The sequence below is a fragment of the Fusarium oxysporum genome, chromosome VII (assembly GCF_013085055.1).
Source record: "Fusarium oxysporum Fo47 chromosome VII, complete sequence".
In the NCBI taxonomy this organism is placed as follows: domain Eukaryota; kingdom Fungi; phylum Ascomycota; class Sordariomycetes; order Hypocreales; family Nectriaceae; genus Fusarium; species Fusarium oxysporum.
In genome coordinates, this window is record NC_072846.1 from 1,433,032 (window position 1) to 1,454,806 (window position 21,775).

Here is a 21,775-nt window from a genome sequence, read left to right on the forward strand (position 1 = left end):
GGACGCGCTCACTGACTAGTCGCCACAGAATGCCTGGCTCCCACTGGAACATCGCCCAGGCACCGTTCCAGTAGGAGCCGGCTGCGCTAGCTTGATAACGTAATGACAGAAAGCCCTGTTGTTGTTGCTGTTGGGGTCCGATTTAAGCTAGTCTGCAACTCACAGCCTCCAAGGCGGCATGTGAGGCAACCTTGAGGCAGCCTGACTGAGCCCCTCCTCTTGCCTTCCTAGCTTCCATAAGCTCTTCTCCTTTTTTTTCTTTTTTCTTTTCTTTTCACTTCATTCCTATAGATTGAGCCCACGCCATCCTCCCCAACATGGCCGAGGCGTTCGGCATAGCCGCTGGTGCGGTGGGATTTGTGTCTCTACTGGTCCAAGTCACCAGCGGGATCAACAAGCTGCGCGATATCACGAACAGTGCAGACGCCGCACCGGCCGAAATAAATTCTCTCATGCGCGAGTTGGATTTCTTAGTCCACGTTATGCGGGAGGCCAACGACAAGGCACCCTCACAGAAGGATCTCATCCTCCAGCACTGCCAGACAAACTGCGATCAAGTTGTCAGAGATCTTGAGGTGCTTAACAAAATGCTGGCAACGGGGTCAAAACGCAATGTAAAAGTTAAGGTCTTTGGGATCCTCGCTTTCCGCCACTGGAAAGGAAATGTCGAGGTTTTGCACCGCAATATCCAGGCGGCCAAGCTCAGCCTGATCATGTGAGTACATACTCTCGGATAGATCTCTATCCGGTATATGTTTGTTCTGGAACGTAAGTTAACTTTTCAGGCTTGTCAATCATCACACCTCAGTTCGCCTGGGCGAGATTGCTCTGGTCAATCAGCTTGACGTTTCGCCTACTCGGGCAATGAGCGCGGACGGAGATGGCATCTCCTCTAAAGGACTATGGCCCACCCCTTCCGCCAATTCATCCAATCTTTCCTCAGTTTCGAGACAGACCGTCACGTTTTTTGATCGATCCAGGTTCAGGCGTCGTGGGGATTGCCTATCTAGGTACTGTTCCTGTATATGCCATCGTACTGAGAGAACATCTCGTCGCTTCTGGGCACTCGAGCACACTCCCCTAGCAGTTTTCAAACAGATTTGCGATAAAGAATCCTGCAACGCCGTCAAATATGGCGGAACATTTAGATTCGCTCTCTCTCAGTTTGGAGTTCGATGGGCAACGGTCATTCAGCTTTATATTGTCACTACATCAGGAAAATACTCGCTCCGTTCGAGTTTCGAAGTGGAGCGGGTCGTGCCGTATACCTCGCCCGGTTTCGAGACATTGTGGAAAATCCGGGAGGGTATAATTACATTCGAGGAGGGTCGAGAAACGCTCGTTCATCTTCATCTTACCGATCCGACCTTCCCAAACCATGTCGACCCGAGCGGAAAATCTTACATCGAGGTATGGCTGCTACTTTCCACACTCGAATACATGTAGTTGATAAGTGACTAGAACCTCGTGATGGGACCAGCACGGTGGCCAGTTGATAGGGAATGCCGATATAAGTTGCTTGAGCTTTTTATGGGTGAATTCAAAATGACACGAGGGACTGAACATTCAAGGTAAGTGTCATGAGTTCTATCGGAACTTGAATAGGACTCCAGACTCAATGGATCCTAAATCTGACGTGTGCATTAAACAGGTTCCTTTCTAGGTGCGCAGGCTGGATAGGGGAAGCACCACATTTGGAACTCCTGGAAATTCTTCTCAACCTAGGCTTCGATGCAGCCGAAATCGATATCCACGACTGGCCGGAGCCCTGCTCCCCAGACTGGTTCGTACCAGACATAGCTCCCGACCCGTTCTTTATTGAATACCTTGGACTTCTCTGTAAAGATAACCAAGGAAAGCTTTCTACAAGTCATTTCACATGCATCATGCTAATATTATCCGTGTAGGATTCGCTGGGATGACTCCTCTTCACGAAGCTGTGTTATTTGACTCAGCGGACTCAGTTCGGAAATGGACATCTCGCTCCAACAAAGATGAGAGAAACGCCTTCGGCCAGACACCTCTTCACCTTGCCATTTCAAACCCCCAATATCTGCGCATCCTCATACAAGCTGGCTATGAGTTAGATGCTCACGATAACTATGGCATAACGCCCCTCATGTATGCGACCGCAATTAACAAAGAGGAAGCTGTTATGGCGCTCATAGACGCTGGCTCCGATCTCTCTGCTCGGGATACTCAATTGAATCGCAACTTTATGTGTTACGCTGCTCTTCGTCAACATTGGAGCCTGGTTCTCAAAGTTCTGAACACAATCGAAGATCATGCTGGTAAACGTGCAGCAGAGAGCTGGGCAGAATTTGCAACATATCTATTTGTCGTGGTCTACCCGGATCATCTAGGAACCAGCGGCGTATCTCTTGATCAATTACTGGCCAAATGCGGCACTGTCAACTTCGTATACGACGCTAGTGAGGATAAAAAAAACAGGTGCTTACTACACGACATCAGGTCCCCCGCGGATTTCGAGGCCTTGCTCGGTAACGGATTCAAACTCGTCAACCATGTAGATAGTGCCGGCCAACACCCTCTTATGGTAGCTGCTGATCGGTGCGATTCCGCTTTGGTTAGCAGGCTCCTAGCTTGTGGGACTGATATCAACCTCAAGGATAAATTCCACAATACATCGCTCTGCTATGTCCTCCAACGGCTGGAGACTAGTTTCCTTGGCCATTCCTTGTCCATAGCCATGGACACATTGCGCGTCCTGCTCGCAAATGACGCGGATGTTCTCTCAAGAGATACTTGTCGATGCCCTTGTTCGCCCCAAGGCTGCCTCCCAGCTTCAATGCTTAATCACGGCATTCATCAGGTACTCCGGTGTACCCGTGCCCCTATATGGTCATTGGAATGGCTTAGCCTTGTATCAGAACATCGAGGAGAAAATGAAGCAAAAACGATTGTTCAATCGTTCATTAGAAGGGCAAAGCATGACGAGATGGGAATGACACATGTCTGTTGTCAGCGGGAGCGGGGATATGTCTTCCAACACATCCGCTGGGAGAAACCCATACCTGACGATGACATCGACGATATTATAGATGAGGAGTCCGAGTTTATTCACGTTTTGGAAAGCGAGATGAACCAGAGCTCCAAAAAGGAGTACAACGCACTACTCGATGACTGGATTGTCCAGATCAAGACCTCACTGGATGAAGTGTGCAGTGAAGCTGCGAAACATAACGAAAGATACGAACCTCGGAGGGTAATCATTCATATCAGCACTTGTTCGTGCCCATAGAGAAGCTAATCAGTGCCATAGACAGGCTGGGAAGTGGACTACCAGCACGATTATTTCATCCAAAGGATTGAGATGGATGGGTGGAGAGATCCCATCAGAGACGTTAAAGACGACATTTCAGAGTACGTTTATTGGATGGAACAAGAGTATCATTCCGGAAACGCCTCCCAGATGAATGAGTCCTTTAGAGAGAGGTGGTACCTGAGAAGGTTTTCTTGGCTTCGTCGACTCGCATGTGCACTAGACATATCAGCAGCAGAAGTAGTTGACAAGATGCAGAACCCGCGACTGCCCAGGCAACAAGGCGAATGCAGTCCTCTGAATATGGAAGAGGGCATTACGCATTTCCTTTCAACGTGGGCAGATTGGAAAGAAGACTGTGGACAGCGGGAAACCGTGTTGTAACTTCTTCCTCGGATGAAGAGCCTTCAACTCAGTAGTCTAGGCTTATTCGGGAGGCTGAGCAAGGCTACTACTTAGGTACAATAGTATATTAAAAGGGACAGTGTTACAGTGATTAATACCGTGCTATACCGCTAGTCTATTACTTGCGCTTTAAAATCGTAATATATATATAAGGGCTTATTCCCTTTAGCTGTCCCTCAGCCTAACGACATCCCTATTCCTGTATTCCATTCGCAGCTTGCCCAACCGATGTTCTTGAGATCATCGCTTGCAGAGGTAAATCTCCTTAGCCAATCATAATAGCCTAAAGCAATACAGCCAATCAGGCATGAACAAGTTCGAAATTATAAATATTTCAATAGAAATTACTATTAGAATAGTTATTAATTAGGGTACTAATAAATCCAAGCTGTTTAGTATATCTTTTAAGCTTATATAATATAGCCTCAGGACTATATATCAGAAGGGTAAAAAAGCTAGTAAGGCGTGAATTACTAGCTCGCTGTCCACCGTTACGAAACAAGGTTTCTCTAGTCCTCCTTGATGTTTCCCAACCCTATTGCTAATATTATGATGGGTTACCCCCCTCATACTAAAGGCTTTCTTCCATAAACGGAGCAGCTGTCGGCTGGTTAGTCGATATAACTAGTGGATAACCATATGCACTTACATTGGCCAATACCCATGTATCTTTGGGTTGTTAAGATCTTTTCTCACACTAGACTGAAAAATATGGACCTCTTCAACAGACCAACCATGGGCTCTCGTAAATGGTGCTATAGTCAATGATTCCAGAGCGATGGCAATATTCTAGTTATTCCATACTCCAAGCTCTTTATACTTCTTATCCTTTGGCCAGTGGTTTGTCGGCCATTTGAAACGCATGTCGACAATTTCGGTAAACCCTGCTTCGGCCATCATGTCTTTGAAGTCGTCAATCTTTTTGTAAGCTTGTTGCAACTTGACAGAGGCTTCTTTCAATAGGTTACTCCATTTCATGATTGCACTGTCGTCGCCAAGCGCGCCGTCGTCAGACTTCATCATCACGTCGATCTCTTGGATCTCGACATAGCCCCCAGGAGTGAGGTTTTTGAGGTTGTTGGACTATAGAGAATACTAGGAGGTACTGGTTAAACTTACTGGTAGATCTTGTTCAAGTACTCTGGCCAATTGGGGATACCGAAGTTCATCATCCTGCTATGTATATAATCGAAGGGCTCAGAAAAGTCCCATTGCTCATGAATGTCATGAATGAGGAACTGAACGTTGGGCGGAACGCTAGCTAATTATTAGCATCGATAAAGAGAAACAATAGTTATTCAAAGCTGACAAACTGGGCTGGATAGTAGATAGATCGACGCCGATAACCTAAAAGTATCAGCTTCTAATCCTCGCTTCGAGTTTTTGATCCTTGGTTAACTGATCCTACCTCGGCTTCGGGATGGTCGTCACCAAAATCTATTGCCCATATTCCCGTTCCAGTTGCCAAGTCCAAGACGCGCTTGACCTTGGAATCAGGAAGGTTTGGAGGTGAAAGACCAAGTTTGTTATCAAAAGTGAGGAGGAATAAATTATGCTGCAAGTCTGGACTTCTTTAGTATAAACGTTGCCGCCATACCGCAACCGGGACTGTACCTAGCCTGTCATTTTCACGCTCATCGTTGGGAAGATGATATTCTTTGTGTAGGTAAGGTTAGCATTGGACTCCGAGCTAGGAAAAAGAGCCGTTGACGGTAACTGACTTCCATCCTTGTATGCATGATATGTTCTCCCATTTTCGTGACGAAAGTCGAGGATTGAGCTGCTCAAACTTGCTGTCGATGATGTCGCATCCTGCCACTATTACTTAGCTCATTCTATCCCCGCTACATAACGGCCGGAGACAGGTCTTACATATCCAATTGATGAGTCGCGGTCGTCTTGGACCTATACCAGATATCAGTCAGGGCACTTGTTAAACAAAAAAAAGGATCTAACATCTTCATCGGGTGCCATGATAGGTCCCTCGTTGTTTGCTGCCATTTTGTCGATTAGACTTTCTTGTCTTTGAGTAGGTAATGCGTCACGAGAGACATGTCGAGGCAACCAGATTTTAATACCGCAGAGAGATTTTTTGCCATCTGAACGATGGCCAATCAAACTTTCGAACGACTACATTGTTCTCTCTCGTCTCAACTAACGTGTTGCAAGGGTATCGATCAACAACCAAGACTGACAGTTTATCCGACACTTCCAATTGGATAATCGACCTGGCGGGCTTAGTCCACGATACCTCGCTTCGATGCAGAACAAGGGTAAATTGGCTGGGAAATACACCGGACCAATAAGCAGTTCCCATCATTTGGCATTACCGTTACACTACCCCACTTCAATCCCAGCTCTCACTGAGCCCGTAACGGATGGTATATTGACCCTGTCTCCACTATGATATGACCGACACCAGACGTCATGGAAAAACCGGAGTCTCCACGACTAGACTTTCATTGTTCCAAATAATATAAAGGATACAAAAAGCATGAGATTTCGCCATTCCAGGTCCCGGTTGAGAATTTGAGAGCGTGTCTGGCACCTGGCGACGTGTTCACATGACTATTTTGTGTAATCAAACGGATTACCGTACCATCGCAATTGCCTACCGTAGAATGTTCAATTTGGTCTCACAAACACTATTGTCAGATGGAAGTGAGAATGTGCACTTTCCAGAAACCGCAGTATTAGATGCCAATATCTACTCGTTTGTTGGGCAGATCTATGATCCTGATCAGGCTGGTGCATAACCGCCAAAGTCTGATTTGCCACACAGTGAGCCAAAAAGACTGGTTTAACGACCGTGGAATTCGCAAGAGTAATTCCTGCTGACCTGATAGCTTCATTTAATGCCTACATCGTGAGTAGTAGCATTCTTGGAAGAAGAAAAAACAAGCCAGTGACGCATAAATAAGTACACGGATGAATGATTGGCGGGCATTGTTGGAACGTGGCATGGCTTGATACCAATCATCTTAAAGGTCGCACTGCAGTCATCCCCTCAAGTTGCTTAGCCATTGCTCTGGTCGGGACTATAAACCAGGCTTAGGCTCTTAAAATCCTTGGTAAGCTACTTATCGTGAAAAAATAACTTTTCATAACAACTGCTCGAGTCGTTTCTCAACTGTCGTTGCCCAATATGAATCAATACACTGGGAAGCACCAGTATGAACCCCTCAGAGAAAGTTCTACCAACAAATATGATATGCAGGTTACGAGGAGTATTCGCATTCTCTCACTTCTGCCGGGATTTTTTGATGATCCCATTCGATGCAAATTGACTGTAGAGCCAATCGCACAAGATCTTCAGTATGACGCTTTGTCATACATGTGGGGAAATCCATCGGTCACTCAACCTATCACTGTCGACGACGACAAAACGTTCCCAGCTACTGTGTCGCTCCAGACGGCCCTTCGCCATTTGCGACTGCAAGACGGAGTACGGCGTTTATGGGTTGATGCAGTATGTATAAATCAAAACGATAACAATGAGCGCAGTCGTCAGGTTGCTGTGATGAAACGGATCTACGCTAAGGCCCGAACTGTGAGAGTGTGGATCGACGTCAACCTGTCTCCGGATGATGGTGCTGTCCGAAAGCTACTTTCCCTCTCTTCCCGCTCCACAATGGATGATCTCGGAAACGATCCAGTATTCTGGGAGCCTCTTATCCCATTATTCCAAAGCCTCTACTGGGATAGGCTCTGGATACAGCAAGAGCTGCTTTTCGCAAAAAGACTGGAATTTCACTGTCATGGAGTGAATATTCCTGGTAATAACCTGATGAAATTCCAACACTTCGTCTTCCAAAAATCGTCTCTTGGCCGGGGACCTTTCGACCCCCTCTCCGACTGGGCAACCTTCGGGAAGCAAGTATCTATCCGCGATTTCTGTTCAAGGAATTTACTTGGTTGGAGGAAAATGCTGGAATGCAAGGTCCCAGTGGAACCACACAGTCTCGTATCAGATTATTCACTTCGAAAGCCACCAGCTGAATTGCAGTTTGATCCAAATAAGTGGGGTCCTGCCTTCAGCGCGAGCCCAATATACATGCTAGGAGCACTAAGACATGTTCGAGATCTGAAGGTAACAGAACCAAAAGACAGAGTTCACGCTACACTTGGCCTTATTATAGACTATGAGGGCGCCAATGAGGTCTGGAGCTATGAGGAAAGTCTTACAGACAAGTACACCCGCATCGCCTGGCTGCTCATTCTCAAATGCAACAGTCTCCGTTTTCTGGCTGACGTTAAGCTCACCGAGAAGCCTGACCCAACAGTGATTGGGTTGCCCTCCTGGGTACCAAACTGGAATCCCCCTGGGAATGCAGCTTTCTTCCACGCTTCCTTTCGCGCAGCAGGCGATATCCCTATGTTTCCTTATCCGCTAGGAGAACACATGGAAGAGAGGATACTGAATGCACGGGGATTTCAGTATGATTCAGTACGCCAAACTTTAGGAACTAGAGATAACTCACGCATTCCACTTTCTCAACTGTTCACCTTTTCAATATCGGCCCTCGGTTCTTGCGCAGATCTTTCTAGATATTTCGATGACCTTGCTTCGGCCCTTACTGAACCGTCCCTAGCCAAGCTGCAGCTATCACAATCCTACTTCAGACAGACTGAAAAGATATTCTATCTTTACGTTCTTCACCACTATGCTTTCGCTACTCCTGGGCTTCGCATTGCTGATATACTTCCCTACGAAGCAATCGTTTATTCCCAATCACGTGAAGATTGGGCCGGTTCAATAGAGAACTTGCAGAGTTTTCATGACTTACTACCCTCGGATTTACGCACGCTTGATCTCAAGAAACTATCGGACGTCATTCCGCAAAGCCTAGATCAATACCAACGCTTTGGGCATTTCATCACGTTGATAAGCCAGACTCTAGGTTCCGGATGTCTCATGTCATCAACTTCATTCCATCTTGGTATAACCGAACGCATGGCGGCAGTTAAGGCAGGGGATGAAGTATGGATATTATTTGGCTGTCCAATACCCATGATTCTTCGACGTGATGGATCTGCTTACGTCGTAGTATGTCCTACTTATGTTTGCAATATTATGGACGGACGAGCTGTCGAAGGAATATACAGCCCTGACCAGTTCAATATGTGGCCTAAAGTGTTTCGTACGGGCTATTTTGCGAAGCCATCAATCCACAAGAACTCTTATGTTTCAGGAAATGGCAAAGTCTATGTCAAAGTTATCAAATTGAGATAGAAGTCTTATATGTTTCCAGGGGGGATGTCAAGGGCAAGGATCACGACCATCGTGAATAACTTCACAGTTGCCATGAACTCTAAATCGCAGGCAGCATCCTGCTGCCTAGACGATCGGCAGACTGAACATGAATATAACGGACCGACTCTCGTCGCTGTCTCTGGTCCACATCCACATTCACACATGTCCGACTCTGCGGCCCCGATCTTGTTGAGGTAGCTGTTGATCTTCGCCATTCCCGTGCGGAGCTGCGAGAACACTCCGGCTTCTCGTCTCTTGCAAATGTCGTATAGTGCTTGCGTATGTTTGCCTGGTAGGGCCCGATCTACCCGTTTGGAGTAGTTGCCTACATTGTTGGGTAGTTTCCGTTGCTGATGCAGCTGCGACACTGCCAGCCTGAGCCGCGTGGAGCGGGCCTGGTACGGTAGCGATTGCGGCGTGCATCCCGCTCTGGTAGCCTTCTTGGCTTGTCTCTTTGCTTCACGACTCATGCTGAGGTCATCGTCTCTGGATGGTACCCAGATCATCTTGACTCTATTGTTTCCCTTTCTCAGTCGCTCGATGTGCTCGTAGATCTGACGGATGGAGGTCTGGCCTGATTGCTGTTGCGGTCGGGCAATCGCCTTGAGTGAGGACTGGCTACTTGACAGCACCGTAAGCTCTCGACATTGTAGACCATCCGGCATGCATCGCAATGCCATCGCTATCGCCTCCAGCTCGGCGGTGTACGGGTTCTGATCGTCTCGTGATCCGAGCGTGGCCGAGTACCTGGCCACTATCCTGTCTGTTTGACCAGGCGATCTTTGGGCCACGATGCCGCCCATACCCACTAGACCTCCCGTGTCGGAAGCACTGGACGCGATGACAATGTCGTTGACGTTCTTTGCAGCTATTTCCGCCGCTTCACGATCGGCCTCGCGTACAAGCGGCACCCGGTTGTACCACGGTGGTACCGCATAGGCCTCAATCGTTTCCATCCGCTCCGTTCCGCTGCCTTCATACGCAAGCGCCAGCTTCTTCAACGGTGACATGTATCTTCGACTCGCCGACACCTTGAGGGCTGCTAGCGGGTGCGTCTTTGGCACCGTCTTGATGTTGATGTACATCCGCATGCCTGTTTGAGCATGTCGCTCGCATACCGTCTGTATGTTGGCTTCTGCCTCCTCACTGCTGTCGCGACTGTCCGGAAAGCACCCGTGATGGCTCGTGCTCCTATCTTCTGAGCCCTGTTGAACCAGCTCAGTGCTCTTTCGTTTCGTGCATGCGACCACACGACCGAAGCGTAGTCCATCGCCGGAGCGACGGTCGCCGTAAACAGCTGCCTAGCCGTGCGTGGAGATAGCATCCTCAGTCTTCTCAGGCACATGGCCGCCGTGAGACCTCTGGTGGCCGCTTCAGCCATGTGTTTCTTGAATCTTAGTCCTGCATCCATGATGACGCCCAGGATCTTGGCCTTCCGCTTCGGCTTGATCACATCTCCCTTGATCGTGAACGGTATGCGGCTGGTACGGTCGATGACGCGGGTAAAGTGCACGATGGTCGTCCTGTCGCACTCAAATGTCGCTCCGCTGCGTCTTTCCCAGCCCAGTGCACGGTCGATGATGGCCTGAATGCCCTCTCTGTTGTCTTCGGCCGTCGGACCTGTGACCCAGGCTGAGTAGTCGTCGACAAACGCAATCGAGCCTCCGTTCGAGTCTATCCTGCTCTGCACTAAGTCTGCATTGAAGAACAGGAACAGTATCGGCGATAGTGGTGACCCTTGCGGGATGCCAGCTTGTGGCAGTTCCCGTAGTGCTGATGTGTAGCTATTCACCGTGATGGTAGCCGTGCGGTATGAGCAGAAGGCATCGATCCACCTGATCAGCCCCTTGGGTATACCACGCGCCTCGAGCCTCTGCAGCAACCTGTCCTTGAACACGCCGTTGTAAGCTCCTTTGACGTCGAAGCTGACCAGACTGACCACTTTGCGATTGCGCCATGCTTTGTAGACCTGTTCCTGGAAGAGCAGTAGAGCCTGCTCTGCCGATCGCCTCTTTCTCGCACCAAAGTGATTGGTGGGTAAGAGTCCGTACGTCTCGGCGGCGTGCGATATACGGTCCGCCACTACTGTTTCCAGGATCTTGCCCAGCGTCGATAGAAGCGAGATCGGTCTCCATGCCTTGGCTATCTTATAGTCGCCTTTGTTCGGTTGCTTGAGTGGGATGATTTTGGCCGTCCTCCACTGGCTAGGCAATCGCCCTGTATCCAGTGATGTCCGAAACAGATGCAGGACCCGTTCCTTCACCACCGGCCACAGCTGCTTCCATACCATGGCTGGCAGTCCGTCTTGACCGGGCGCCTTCCACGCCTTGGCTTCCATCACCTTCTCCTCCACCTCCTCCATCGTGAGGTTCGGCATGGCCACTTCTCTGCGCCGTGGTCGCGGGCCTTCTTCTTCTATGTCTGTTGGCAGCGGCGGGAAGAAGACGTTGAGCAGTTCCTCCGCCTGTTCGACTTTGTCCTGCGTCGTTGTTCCATCAGTTCTCTTCAGCGGAGGCACCTTATCACCGTTCGCATCATGTCCGGGTTTGAGGTACTTGGCGGCTTGCCAGATGTTGGTCCCATCGGCGAGAAAGTCGTCCCAGTGCGTCTTTTTCTGTCTTTTGATAGCATCATGGTACTCTTTACCCGTTTCTTTGGCTCGATCTTCCAGGCTGTCAATCCGTTGACCGGCCCGACGCCGGGCCCTTGCCAGGTTCCTCCAGAACGTGTACGTCCTACGAAGCTTGGTGAGATCTGTTGTCCACCATCTCTTTGCGTACGGTGATGGCTTCGCACGTGGGGCTAGATCGTGGATCGCATCGAGGACCACATCCATCAACCTGTCTGTCTGTGTCTGGACATCACCATCCCACGGAAGTGGTGAGAGCTTTTCCTTCACCCTTTCCCTGATTGCGTTCCACGGTGCATTTTTAAACAACAACCTTGGTTCCGCTGTTCTCTCGGGCATCGCGAGATCAAACTCTGCCTGGATAGCCCTGTGATCTGATCCATGCTCGGTCGGATAGATGCCGCAGTGTACCATCTCGTCTGCCAGCTCGGCTGACGCGAGCGTCAGGTCGATCGTGCTCTCGCCACCTGGTCCTTCCCACGTCTTCGTTCCTCGTGGGAGAAGACTGAGTAGACCATGCTCATCCATGAGGTCGACGATCGGCCCCGCCTCACCTTGTCTCCTACCCGTCACATCGTCGCCTCCCCAGAGCTGATCGTGCCGGTTAAAGTCGCCGGCTAGGATAATGTCCGTCCTCTTTCCCGTGCTGTTACGGAAGCTCCCGATGGTCGCATGTAGTTGCCTCATGGCAGTACGTAGGGCCTCCTCATCTTTCCCTGCCACGTATACCGATACCACCAAGACCTCCCGGTCGGGCCACCGAAGTATCGCCCCCGTGAGGTCAGCCGACGGTATCGGCACTTGTTCCGCCTCTAGGTCGCTCCGTATCCAGAGCATGCTGCGTATCGGCCACTGCATGTCGTGTCTCTTTGTAGGTATATACTTGATCCAGTTCCTGTGACTGTTTGGTGTCGTCACCACCGATCCTTCAATATTCAAGGCGTACGGCTCAGCGACTGCCAGCACCGCATAGTCCTGCAAGTCTCTGTCGTTCATCATGCTCAGCTGCACCACATCCTTCTTGTGCACGTTGAGCTGGAAGATTCGCAGGTTAGTGCCCATCAGTGATGTGTAGTTGTCGCACCCGACAGTTTTGACTGAACGACTCACTACATTCTCTTTTCCTAGAGCTTCGGCTGCACCAGGCAGAATATTGCCAGATGAATCTAGAACCGCCGTCCTGTTTGCACCGTCGACCTTGACCGGGTATAGCTGGTCTCTGAGAACCCTCACGCCCTTCACCATCGTCCTCTCTGCCGCCTCCCTGACAAGCTGCAGCTCCGCCTCGTCTCGGCACACTACCTTGATGCGATCTTCGTTCCTTACATCCTTCACCACGGCTGCGCATCGCCAGTTCGGTTGGCCGCCTTCCCTCGCCCGCACCTTTTCTTCGATAGCTTGACGCACTTCTCCTACTTGCGCCTTGCCTCTGTTCTCCTCGCTGACCCGTGATGTGTCAATAGTACAGAACAAGGTGTCCGTGAATGAGGATGGGGTAGTGCGCATGGACGAAAGAGTGCGGACGTTACTTGGCTGGCTTGTGGGTGGGGTACGGGCTACGTCCGCATACGATGGCTGCGGGCTCGTCTGAGCACCGCTCGAAATGCTGCCGGCTATCGTATTCAGCTGTTCTTTCATTTGGCTGATCTCCTCTTTCGCCTGCTGCATCTCCTCTCTTGCCTGCTTCAATTCCTCCTTCGCTTGCCTTATCTCTTCTGCCGCTTGACCTTGTACTATCCCTACTTCTTTCATGACTTGCAATCGCATCTGCTCAAAGTTCCGCGCTGTTTGTTCCCGGATGATCTTCAATTGCTCGGTTGTTTGCTCACGCGTTGTTCTAATCTGTTCGCTCGTTTGCTCTCGCATCACCCTCAGCTGCCTGGTAGACTGCTCATGCAGGCGCCTGAGCTCATCTACCTTCCTCGACTCCTCGACCGCCTGCGTCTTGACCGCCTGAACTTCCTGCTGAAGCTGTCGAATCATCTCTAGCTGCTCACCCATCATCTGCGTTGTCATCCGCTGATTGCCCATCAACGCGTCCCAGAGTCTCTCGAGCATCTTCTTCTGCTCGTCCATTAGCTGAGTCGACGTCTCGTGAAGCATGGCTCGGAGCATAGTCCGCATCAGCGACACGTTATTGCCCGACGCGTCTTCCAACATCTGCGATTTTCCAGCCTTGTCGGCCAGCTCGCTCTCACCCCCGGCTCCGCCGTGAAGCGGTGCTACAACTGCATCAGCCCTTTCCCCGACCGCCTGCGACTTTTCCTGTAGCCGTTCCTGCAGGTTCGCGGTCCGCTTCATGGTTCTCGAGGTCTGGCGCGTCGCTGCGACAGAACCTCCACCTTGCACCAGGATCACGTCACCAGTCGCGTCCATTTTGCATCAAAGACGCTCACGGCCGCGCCGGCTCCTACGCTCCGCTAAAATATTATTAAGAAGATTGTAAAGATTGTAAAGATTCGCGTTCCCCCTAGTAGTCAATGACCCAAATGTGACATCTAGCCAGTCTCGTGGGTATGGGGTTTCGGGTATGATGTTGAGGATTCTTCTGGTAGTCGGCGGTGGGTCTGCAGGCGCTGCATCCAGAACAAGAATCCCAAACCCAGAAGCTTCGCGGAGAAGGGAATCCAGAATGCGAACGCCCATTTATTCAAGGGCCATGGAATACGCGCTCCCCCTGACAAGACGAAATCAGCTGCTGAGAAAAAAGCCGAGAAATTAAAGGCCAAGGATCAGAGGTCCATCGCCGAAGTGATGAAGCTCGATACGCGACTCCCGCGCGAACAAGACATTGCGAACAGTTTGGCCAAGGGTTTCGACCGCAAGCACTTCCAGCGCCTCCTACTCGAATGGATTATCGAGGAAAACCACGCATTTAGCGTCTGTGAGCAAGGAAGACTACGCCAGATATTCGAATACCTCAACCCACTTGTCAAGATCACGGATGCCAATATTACCAGGACAATCATCCGCCGCAAAGTTCTCTCGGCCTACGAAATGCACAAGGATAAGGTCATCGCAGCGCTGAAGCAGTCAAGCGGCCTGATTCACGTCTCCTTTGACGGATGGAAGTCAGGCAATAGGCACAGCTTGTACGGGATTGCTTCTTTCTTTCGGGATGAGAATAGCCAGCCACGCAAGCTGGCGCTTGGTGTACCGGAATTGAGAACTCGCCATTTCGGACACAACATTGCGGCCGAAATACTGGACGTCCTTGACGCCTATGGCATCCAGGATAAGATTGGGTACTTCACACTGGACAACGCGGAAAGCAACGACAAGGCCATGGAGGTAATTGGTGGTGAGCTCGGGTTCGTCGGGTCGACGAGGCGTGGGCGCTGCTTCGGCCATACACTAAATCTCTCGGCCAAAGCACTGCTGTTTGGCCACAACGTCGAGGCTTTCGAAGAGCAGTTGTCAGGGGAAGCTGCTCTGTCTGAGGCGGAGCACACACTTTGGCGGCGCAAAGGACCTGTCGGAAAGCTGCACAACCTTGTGGTTGACGTCCGAAGGTCGGACCAGCTTACTTATTTGCTGCGGAGTATACAACGCTCCGAATTCGATCTATCCTCGGACCCCAGGATTAGAGCGAGGCAGCCGGTCGATTTGATCATTGATAACGATACCCGGTGGCTTTCTCAACTATACATGATTAGACGCGCCATCATTCTTCGACCATTCATCGAACAACTCGTCTTGAAGCATCGTCAACAGTGGGAGCAGGACAACAGATCAAAGAGGACAGGGAATCTCAGAAAGTCTGCGAGGGAGCCCCTGATTTGCTTGGAGGAAAACCAGCTTACGGTCAATGACTGGGAAGTCCTGGAACACCTGGCTAAGCTTCTTGGATTCTACGAGGATGCCGTGAAGACTCTGGAAGGCGATGGCCAACAACGCAAGCGGAAAGGAGGGTGGGTTGGCTCGTACGGGAATGTATGGGAGGTTATCCAGGGATTCGAGTTCTTGTTAGAAGTACCCGAGGACTATAAGCAGCTTGCTTCTGAGATACCCGACGCGGAACACTTCCGAATCAATATTAATCTGGGTTGGGAAAAACTCAACAAGTACTACAGCAGGCTGGATGAGACACCAATCTATTACACGGCCTTAGCGCTGCACCCGGCTTTCCGGTGGGGGTATTTCGAGAATGAGTGGAAGGATAACACGAAATGGGTGATGAAGGCGAAGCAGATGGTCCGAGAAGTGTGGGAATCGGACTACCGTCACCTACAGGTGGTCCGGAGTCCTGTGGACGACGAACCAGTTGCGAAGCGGCAGCGAAAGTACTACAACCCATTTCAAGCGTACTGTGAGCGCACGCAGCCGGTTCTCGGATACGGTTTGGTGAAAGAGGAAGCGACTTTGTCTGACGACATCAATGAAGATATTAACGAGCTCGAATTATGGCAGTCGTCATAGGAGGATGGAGATAACGATGTTAGAGATCCAATATCATACTGGCATGAGCGCAAACGTCGGTATCCTCGTCTTTCACGAATGGCGCTGGACTTCCTTACGATCCAGCCGATGTCAGCAGAGTGCGAGAGGATGTTTGCGGCGGCAGGGCGGATGGTGACGCCACTACGAAATCGGCTGGACGCGGACATTATAGGAATGTGTCAAGTGCTGCGATCGTGGTTACGGGCTGGGGTGATTGACGACCTGGACGTGTCACTACTTCCTACTGAGAATGGTAGTGGTGATGGGACGGAAGAAGGATCCTGGGTACAGGTGGGATGTGAAGAAAAGGGGATGGGAGAGTGGGAGTGAACTAGCTCGGCTTGGAGATCAACGACTTCAACCAGTGTCCATTCAACTCAATTTGACGGATAATTGATCAACGCCACTAGAGAGAGTGGTTGACCAGGTCAACTCACCGCCACCGAGCCATTCAGTTGATTGAATTGAGTGGTGCACACCCTTGGTAACAGGCTCGACAGGACGCGCTTTTGAGCCGATGATATGCTGGATAGTGGTCTGTTCTTAATTTGCGAAAGCTTTACGTAGATTTTAGCATTAGAGACTCTATCTCAGCACGTCCTGTGCCCCAATAGGGGACTTTACGGGCTTCACGGCCCCCGGACGAAAAATATACATACATACATACATGTCTCTTCTCTCTTTTGCCGTAAGTGGAGCAATGGCAGTGTGCTTTGTAAAAGCGCAATTGTTGGTTACACAGATGCATCAGAACATCTGAAAAGGGAAGCAATTGCATGTTCTCGACCAACATCGACAAAGGGCCATTCATAAATCGTAGCACTCAAGTCTTGAAAGTTGGCAGTCCTTTCCTTAATCAAGCGCCCGACATGGCGGGGTAGTAAGACATGTGGGATAGACAGCAGGCAGTAAGCTCAATGATAAGGGCGGATAAATACGGCTGTATATCAGTAGTCATTTAGCGCCCGTCAGTTATGACAGTATTCTATGCTAAAAGCTATCGGTGGGGAGCTGAAAAGCTAAACTCGCAATATTAGACTCGTTTAGTCAAGATCGGCCCGCGCCGGTGTAGATCCTTTAGCGGCGAGTGGAAGTGGTGGAGATGTCCGATCATAACCTAACCTTGGATGGAAGAGCCTAATGATAACCCTTGGAATAAAACCATCGGGAAACTCTTTCGTTAGTGCGGCTGATGAACCAAGACTATGGATTCTCACAATGAGGCCTTCTGCTGCAGGTGGTTATTGGCTTAGATACGAAGAGATCAACCAGCAGTAACTTAAATTGTCATGTTAGCCTCACCGGACGAACGGAAGCGTATCCGGGTGCGAGAAAAACATAAGACAAAACACTACAGCTAATTGTCCTTAACCCCTGTCGCAGTTGCGGCTGAGTCAATAGTTCAGGCTTGACCCCCATGACGGGGCTGCTGTGGCTGCAGCCGCTGGTCTTCGACAAGGGTTTCAAAACTTGGAACGGCAATGGAATGCCCTAGTTCTCTCTTTCCGCAGCGAGGAGGTAGCGCTAAATCATCCCATTAAGGTCCATGGGGCCCCATTCGACCCAGCGCCGGCATTGAATCCCACTTGCGTTATCAACATCAGGTGAAAGGTAAACTGTTGAGAGATATCAGAAACTAATATAGCGCGATGGAACTAGCTGGCAAAAAACTCTTTGCCTTACCGGCCGGTTTGGACAATTTCTAAAGCTCTTGGGTGGAAGAGAAAACAACCTCAGTCCATTGCCGTTTTCGGTTTGATGTAAACCCTATCGAAGGCTTGAAAATGGCTTGCTTGACCGGCTGCAGCCACAACAGCCCTTTCGCTGGGGTAAGCAAGGCCGATTTCGATGTATGCTAGTCCGTACACAGTGACTTAATGGCGGGCAGCTGGCCAGGTAGCTGATGCACAGGGCCATTCAAGTGTCGGACGTTGTGGTTCATCTTGAGAGTGCCTTTTGAGAGTGTTTTTTTGTTGAGAAGTTGGGTTGGATCGTCTGAAAGGAAGAGCAGCAGCTCTTTTTATGGCCGTTATGATGATATCTAACTTTGCAGTCGAAAGCTTCATCCTAGGCAGCAGGGAGGGCGAGGAGTACATTGCCCTTATATGTGTTTATATGTGTTCTTTGCGATTGTGTTATTTTAGGCCCCCAAACCTTATCCCATCACCAACCATAGTGCACAGACAGCATAGCAGCGTGCACGGGCCAGAATCGTCGTAATTCGTCAAATTACCACCACGACTGCGCCCACTAGTAGGGACGCCACAGGAGCGGCGAAATCAACTGCATACGCCATATCAAGTGGCTGTCTTTCGGTGAGTTGGAGGACCAGTGCCGTGGCGGTCGATTGAAATTTCTGTCTGGTGAATCTGTTCACAATCCTTATCCCACGTCAGCAACCGGCAAGTCATACATGGCTATCACATCAGTGTCTCTGGTGGCCCTATGAGCGTTGTCAAGCGGTCTGCAGGCCCGGTCACGTCTGATGGTGACAGCGGAATGCATGTTAGAGACCTACCGCCCCCGTGCAATTTTGATTTTTACAAAAATCTTGCAAAGAATATGAACGAGACAGGAAACCTGGAAAAAACGACTATCACTACCCGGGGTTCAAACATATATATAAAATGAGTTCGATATTATCATCGGAACCTCGTCCTTTCGCACCCTCACCAGTAACACTCCCTTCCGATCATTTGCCCGCTCAGCAGTTGGTGAGAAATACCATCTTAACTCTGCTTCTTATGCGTCATGGACGCATCTACGCTGGTGTATCCATCCTGGCATGTGTGGCATCCCGCATCTTCGATCTCGGTGATGAATTGTCCATCCGGTGGGCTCTACACCTCACGGTCTTCGTTTATTGCCAGAGGACGACGATATTGCCATATCTCCAACTGCCCGATCATGTAACTTCTTCATACTTTATTATTTGGGCGAATATCCACTATGATCTCTTCAACCTTGGCCTTGAATTTGCCCCGTTCTATATGATTGAGTGGTTTCGGTGGCATTGGGGACATCTTTGGCACACAATCTGGCTTATCTGCTCAAGGATTCTTCTTTCAATTCTCGGCTTAGCGGTCGTCGCTTTCTGTTTCTCTATATGTCCAGAGACGACTAGGGCCCTGGTACTACTCTGCTTCCAGGACTTTAAGAGGAGAGTTGAAGACATTGCTAAGGCGACTGGCTACTTGCTCAACGTGTCGGTCCATTACTTCCATAAGCACAAAGACAGGTGCCGACATAAAACGGAACCAAACTTCACCCTACCAGAATTTAAATACGAAGCAGTCCTAAACGATCGACAATTCCGACTCCTCAAACTCCACCGAAAGGTACCCCTACAAGACCTGAAGTGCGAACTAGTTATCAAGCCATTGGATAAGGCGGAACCATACCAAGCCGTCTCATATACTTGGAGCGACCAAAAGCCAACCGAAGAAGTCATCATTAATGAATCGCGTCTACTTATCACTCCCAACGCATACAAGGCCTTAAGGTCCATGCAGTCCATGTGGTCGACGAAGATGGTATGGATTGACTCTATATGCATCAACCAAGGGAATAACTCAGAGAAAACAGCGCAAATAGCGCTCATGACGGATATTTATAGCAAGGCATCGCAAGTAACCGTATGGCTCGGAGATTCTTACGACGGGCATCTCGCCATGCAGCTCACAGCGGAGCTCTCCATAACTTTGCTTACGGTTCCTGCGTTGGATCTTGTGAAATGGTACGGAAATCAATTGGAGACACCTCGATGGTTAGCGCTCAAAAAATTGGTCTTGCGTCCTTGGTTCTCTAGAGTCTGGGTCGTCCAAGAAGTGGCTGTGGCATCCTCAGTTCAAGTCCGTTATGGAAATTTACAGCTCACCTGGGAGTCGCTGTTGCCAGTGTTCTCTGCTGTAGTAGGTCCTACGACATGTCTTCTTGCTCTCGATCCTCGCACAGGGGTGGAAGCATCGAGGAACAACCAGAATGCCATGGTCATGGAATATTTCAGAAACAACAGGAAACAGAACACGAAGATTTCGTTGTTTGCATGCCTGGAACTTTGTATCGGGTTCAGCAGCAAGGATCCAAGAGACAAGATTTTTGCTCTACAGGCAATGAGCCGGGAGGGACTTGGAAACTTGAAGCCAGATTACAACAAGTCAGCTTTTGAGGTATATACCGATGTGGCTCGATATATCCTTCGTACTACCGACACCAATCGTCTTTCAATGCTCTCACTAGCTGGTACTGGCTTTCCCAGAGCTACGATAGTAGATGGTCTTCCTTCTTGGGTACCGCAATGGAACTCCAGAGAGTCGGGCATACCGCTTACAAACACTTATAATCGGAAGGGACCATGTGTATATGACTATAACGCCTCAAGTTCTACGCTACCCGTGATCCATTGGCGACAAGACCCAAAATTGCTCGTTGTTGGCGGTGTGTACATTGATGAGATTGTCGCCATTGGGAACTCGCCCCCACTTCGGCTCGAAAGCGATGTTACTGACCCTTCCTCCCAAACCGTTTCACTTGACCGGCTCCAGAACTGGACTCTTGAGGCGCAGCGCCTCGCGTCGAAGGTGCCATCGCCAGGCTTGCCCTGCGATCATGAACGTGAACTGCATTGGCCAGCAATTGAAGGCACATTTCGCTACCATCCAACTAATCAGACCGTCGGAGAGGCATTCTGGAGAACCTGCATGGGAGACCGCCTCATGTCTGCCGAAGGTGCAGTACGGCCGGCACCAACTGAATACGGCGACTACGCTAGAGATGCGGACAAGATGCGTTCATGCGGATACTTCATTAGCAATCCCGATGACCCTCGTTCCTTTGAACTCATGTTCAGCGCGTTGCGAGAATTCTCATCAGTGGAGGAGGTCCAGCGGTGTGTCTCTGGTAGTACAAAGTTTGAGGCAGCGATAGGCCCGCATCAGTACCACCGAAGCTTTTGCACCACCAGGTTGGGATACATTGGTTTGGTGCCGCCATATTCGCAAGTTGGAGACACAATATGTGTCATATTCGGCACGCAAACGCCCAGTATTTTGAGGCGGGTTCCGGGTACCATAGGGAATACCTACGAACTAATCGGGGAGTGCTATATCCATGGTTTAATGAATGGGGAGACTGTTAATTCAGGGATGGAAATGAGAGAGTTTGTGTTATGTTAGCAGTAACTTCTTTTACACTCCAGGAGGGAATCATCCAGGAGGGAATCAGCACTTAGGTTTTCAACACCACAACCAAGATTCCTTATCCTATATAACTCTCACAACAATCTGACGACGGTCTCTAATAGTGTCCATTGACCTAGTGCTCCATACCAAAATCAATTCTATGTAGAATTTATTTGTTTCATTTTAAGTAACCCAGGGTAGAATTGGTTTTTACAGGGAAGTAGAATATAATTTCTAGACCCACCTAACAGGGAGTAGGCTTAAATTACGCAGGGGTAGGCTTTATTTATACTAGGGGTAGACTTTATTTAAACCAGGGTCAATAATTAAATTAATAGCATGACGCGTAGTTGTTGAGCAAATGCGAATATGCGTGATTCACGGCATATATTGTCCAGTAATAAACTTTTATACAGTTCATAGAGATCCTCACCCTTAACCAAGACCGAGATATAGGGAGCATATACCTAATTACTGCATAACAAGTTTCTTTCCAATAAAGACAATAGGCCTTAGTAAGCAATCTTAATTATCTAACCTAATCTAACGTACATGATAAGCGAAATGGTCAGATAAGCGAAATG

At 49.5% G+C, this 21,775-nt stretch overlaps 6 protein-coding genes across 6 annotated transcripts; 3 read left to right on the forward strand and 3 right to left on the reverse strand.

Annotated features, from left to right (window-relative positions):
• Nucleotides 1-317: 317 nt before the first annotated feature.
• On the forward strand, nt 318-3,450 carry FOBCDRAFT_186319 (uncharacterized protein; the record flags this gene model as incomplete). The annotated part of the gene is made up of 6 exons (XM_059608622.1): nt 318-715; nt 786-1,442; nt 1,500-1,571; nt 1,652-1,869; nt 1,908-3,226; nt 3,284-3,450. Coding segments are annotated over 6 exons (2,829 nt in total), but the record flags the coding sequence as incomplete, so codon positions are not given.
• A 612-nt stretch (nt 3,451-4,062) lies between these two features.
• FOBCDRAFT_321353 (S-adenosyl-L-methionine-dependent methyltransferase) lies at nt 4,063-5,718 on the reverse strand. Its single transcript, XM_059612066.1, has 9 exons — nt 5,645-5,718; nt 5,561-5,593; nt 5,410-5,500; nt 5,303-5,344; nt 5,097-5,251; nt 4,998-5,035; nt 4,808-4,945; nt 4,338-4,757; nt 4,063-4,288 (listed from the first exon to the last, which is right to left on the reverse strand). Exons 1-8 carry the CDS (start codon nt 5,687-5,689, stop codon nt 4,478-4,480), a joined length of 822 nt encoding a protein of 273 aa, XP_059465349.1. The 5' UTR covers nt 5,690-5,718; the 3' UTR covers nt 4,063-4,288; nt 4,338-4,477.
• Nucleotides 5,719-7,005: 1,287 nt separating this feature from the next.
• FOBCDRAFT_139600 (uncharacterized protein) lies at nt 7,006-8,921 on the forward strand (the record flags this gene model as incomplete). Its single annotated transcript, XM_059608056.1, has 3 exons — nt 7,006-7,157; nt 7,193-7,565; nt 7,677-8,921. The coding sequence occupies 3 exons, from the start codon at nt 7,006-7,008 to the stop codon at nt 8,919-8,921; spliced, it is 1,770 nt and encodes a 589-aa protein (XP_059465350.1).
• A 4,293-nt stretch (nt 8,922-13,214) lies between these two features.
• Nucleotides 13,215-13,695, reverse strand: FOBCDRAFT_227656 (uncharacterized protein; the record flags this gene model as incomplete). Its single annotated transcript, XM_059609754.1, has 1 exon — nt 13,215-13,695. A coding segment is annotated over one exon (481 nt), but the record flags the coding sequence as incomplete, so codon positions are not given.
• An 858-nt stretch (nt 13,696-14,553) lies between these two features.
• Nucleotides 14,554-14,922, reverse strand: FOBCDRAFT_164753 (uncharacterized protein; the record flags this gene model as incomplete). The annotated part of the gene is made up of 1 exon (XM_059608422.1): nt 14,554-14,922. The coding sequence occupies one exon, from the start codon at nt 14,920-14,922 to the stop codon at nt 14,644-14,646; it is 279 nt and encodes a 92-aa protein (XP_059465352.1). The 3' UTR covers nt 14,554-14,643.
• A 4,079-nt stretch (nt 14,923-19,001) lies between these two features.
• Nucleotides 19,002-21,185, forward strand: FOBCDRAFT_138761 (heterokaryon incompatibility protein-domain-containing protein; the record flags this gene model as incomplete). The annotated part of the gene is made up of 2 exons (XM_059608007.1): nt 19,002-20,625; nt 20,692-21,185. 2 exons carry the CDS (start codon nt 19,002-19,004, stop codon nt 21,183-21,185), a joined length of 2,118 nt encoding a protein of 705 aa, XP_059465353.1.
• Between the last annotated feature and the right edge of the window lie 590 nt (nt 21,186-21,775).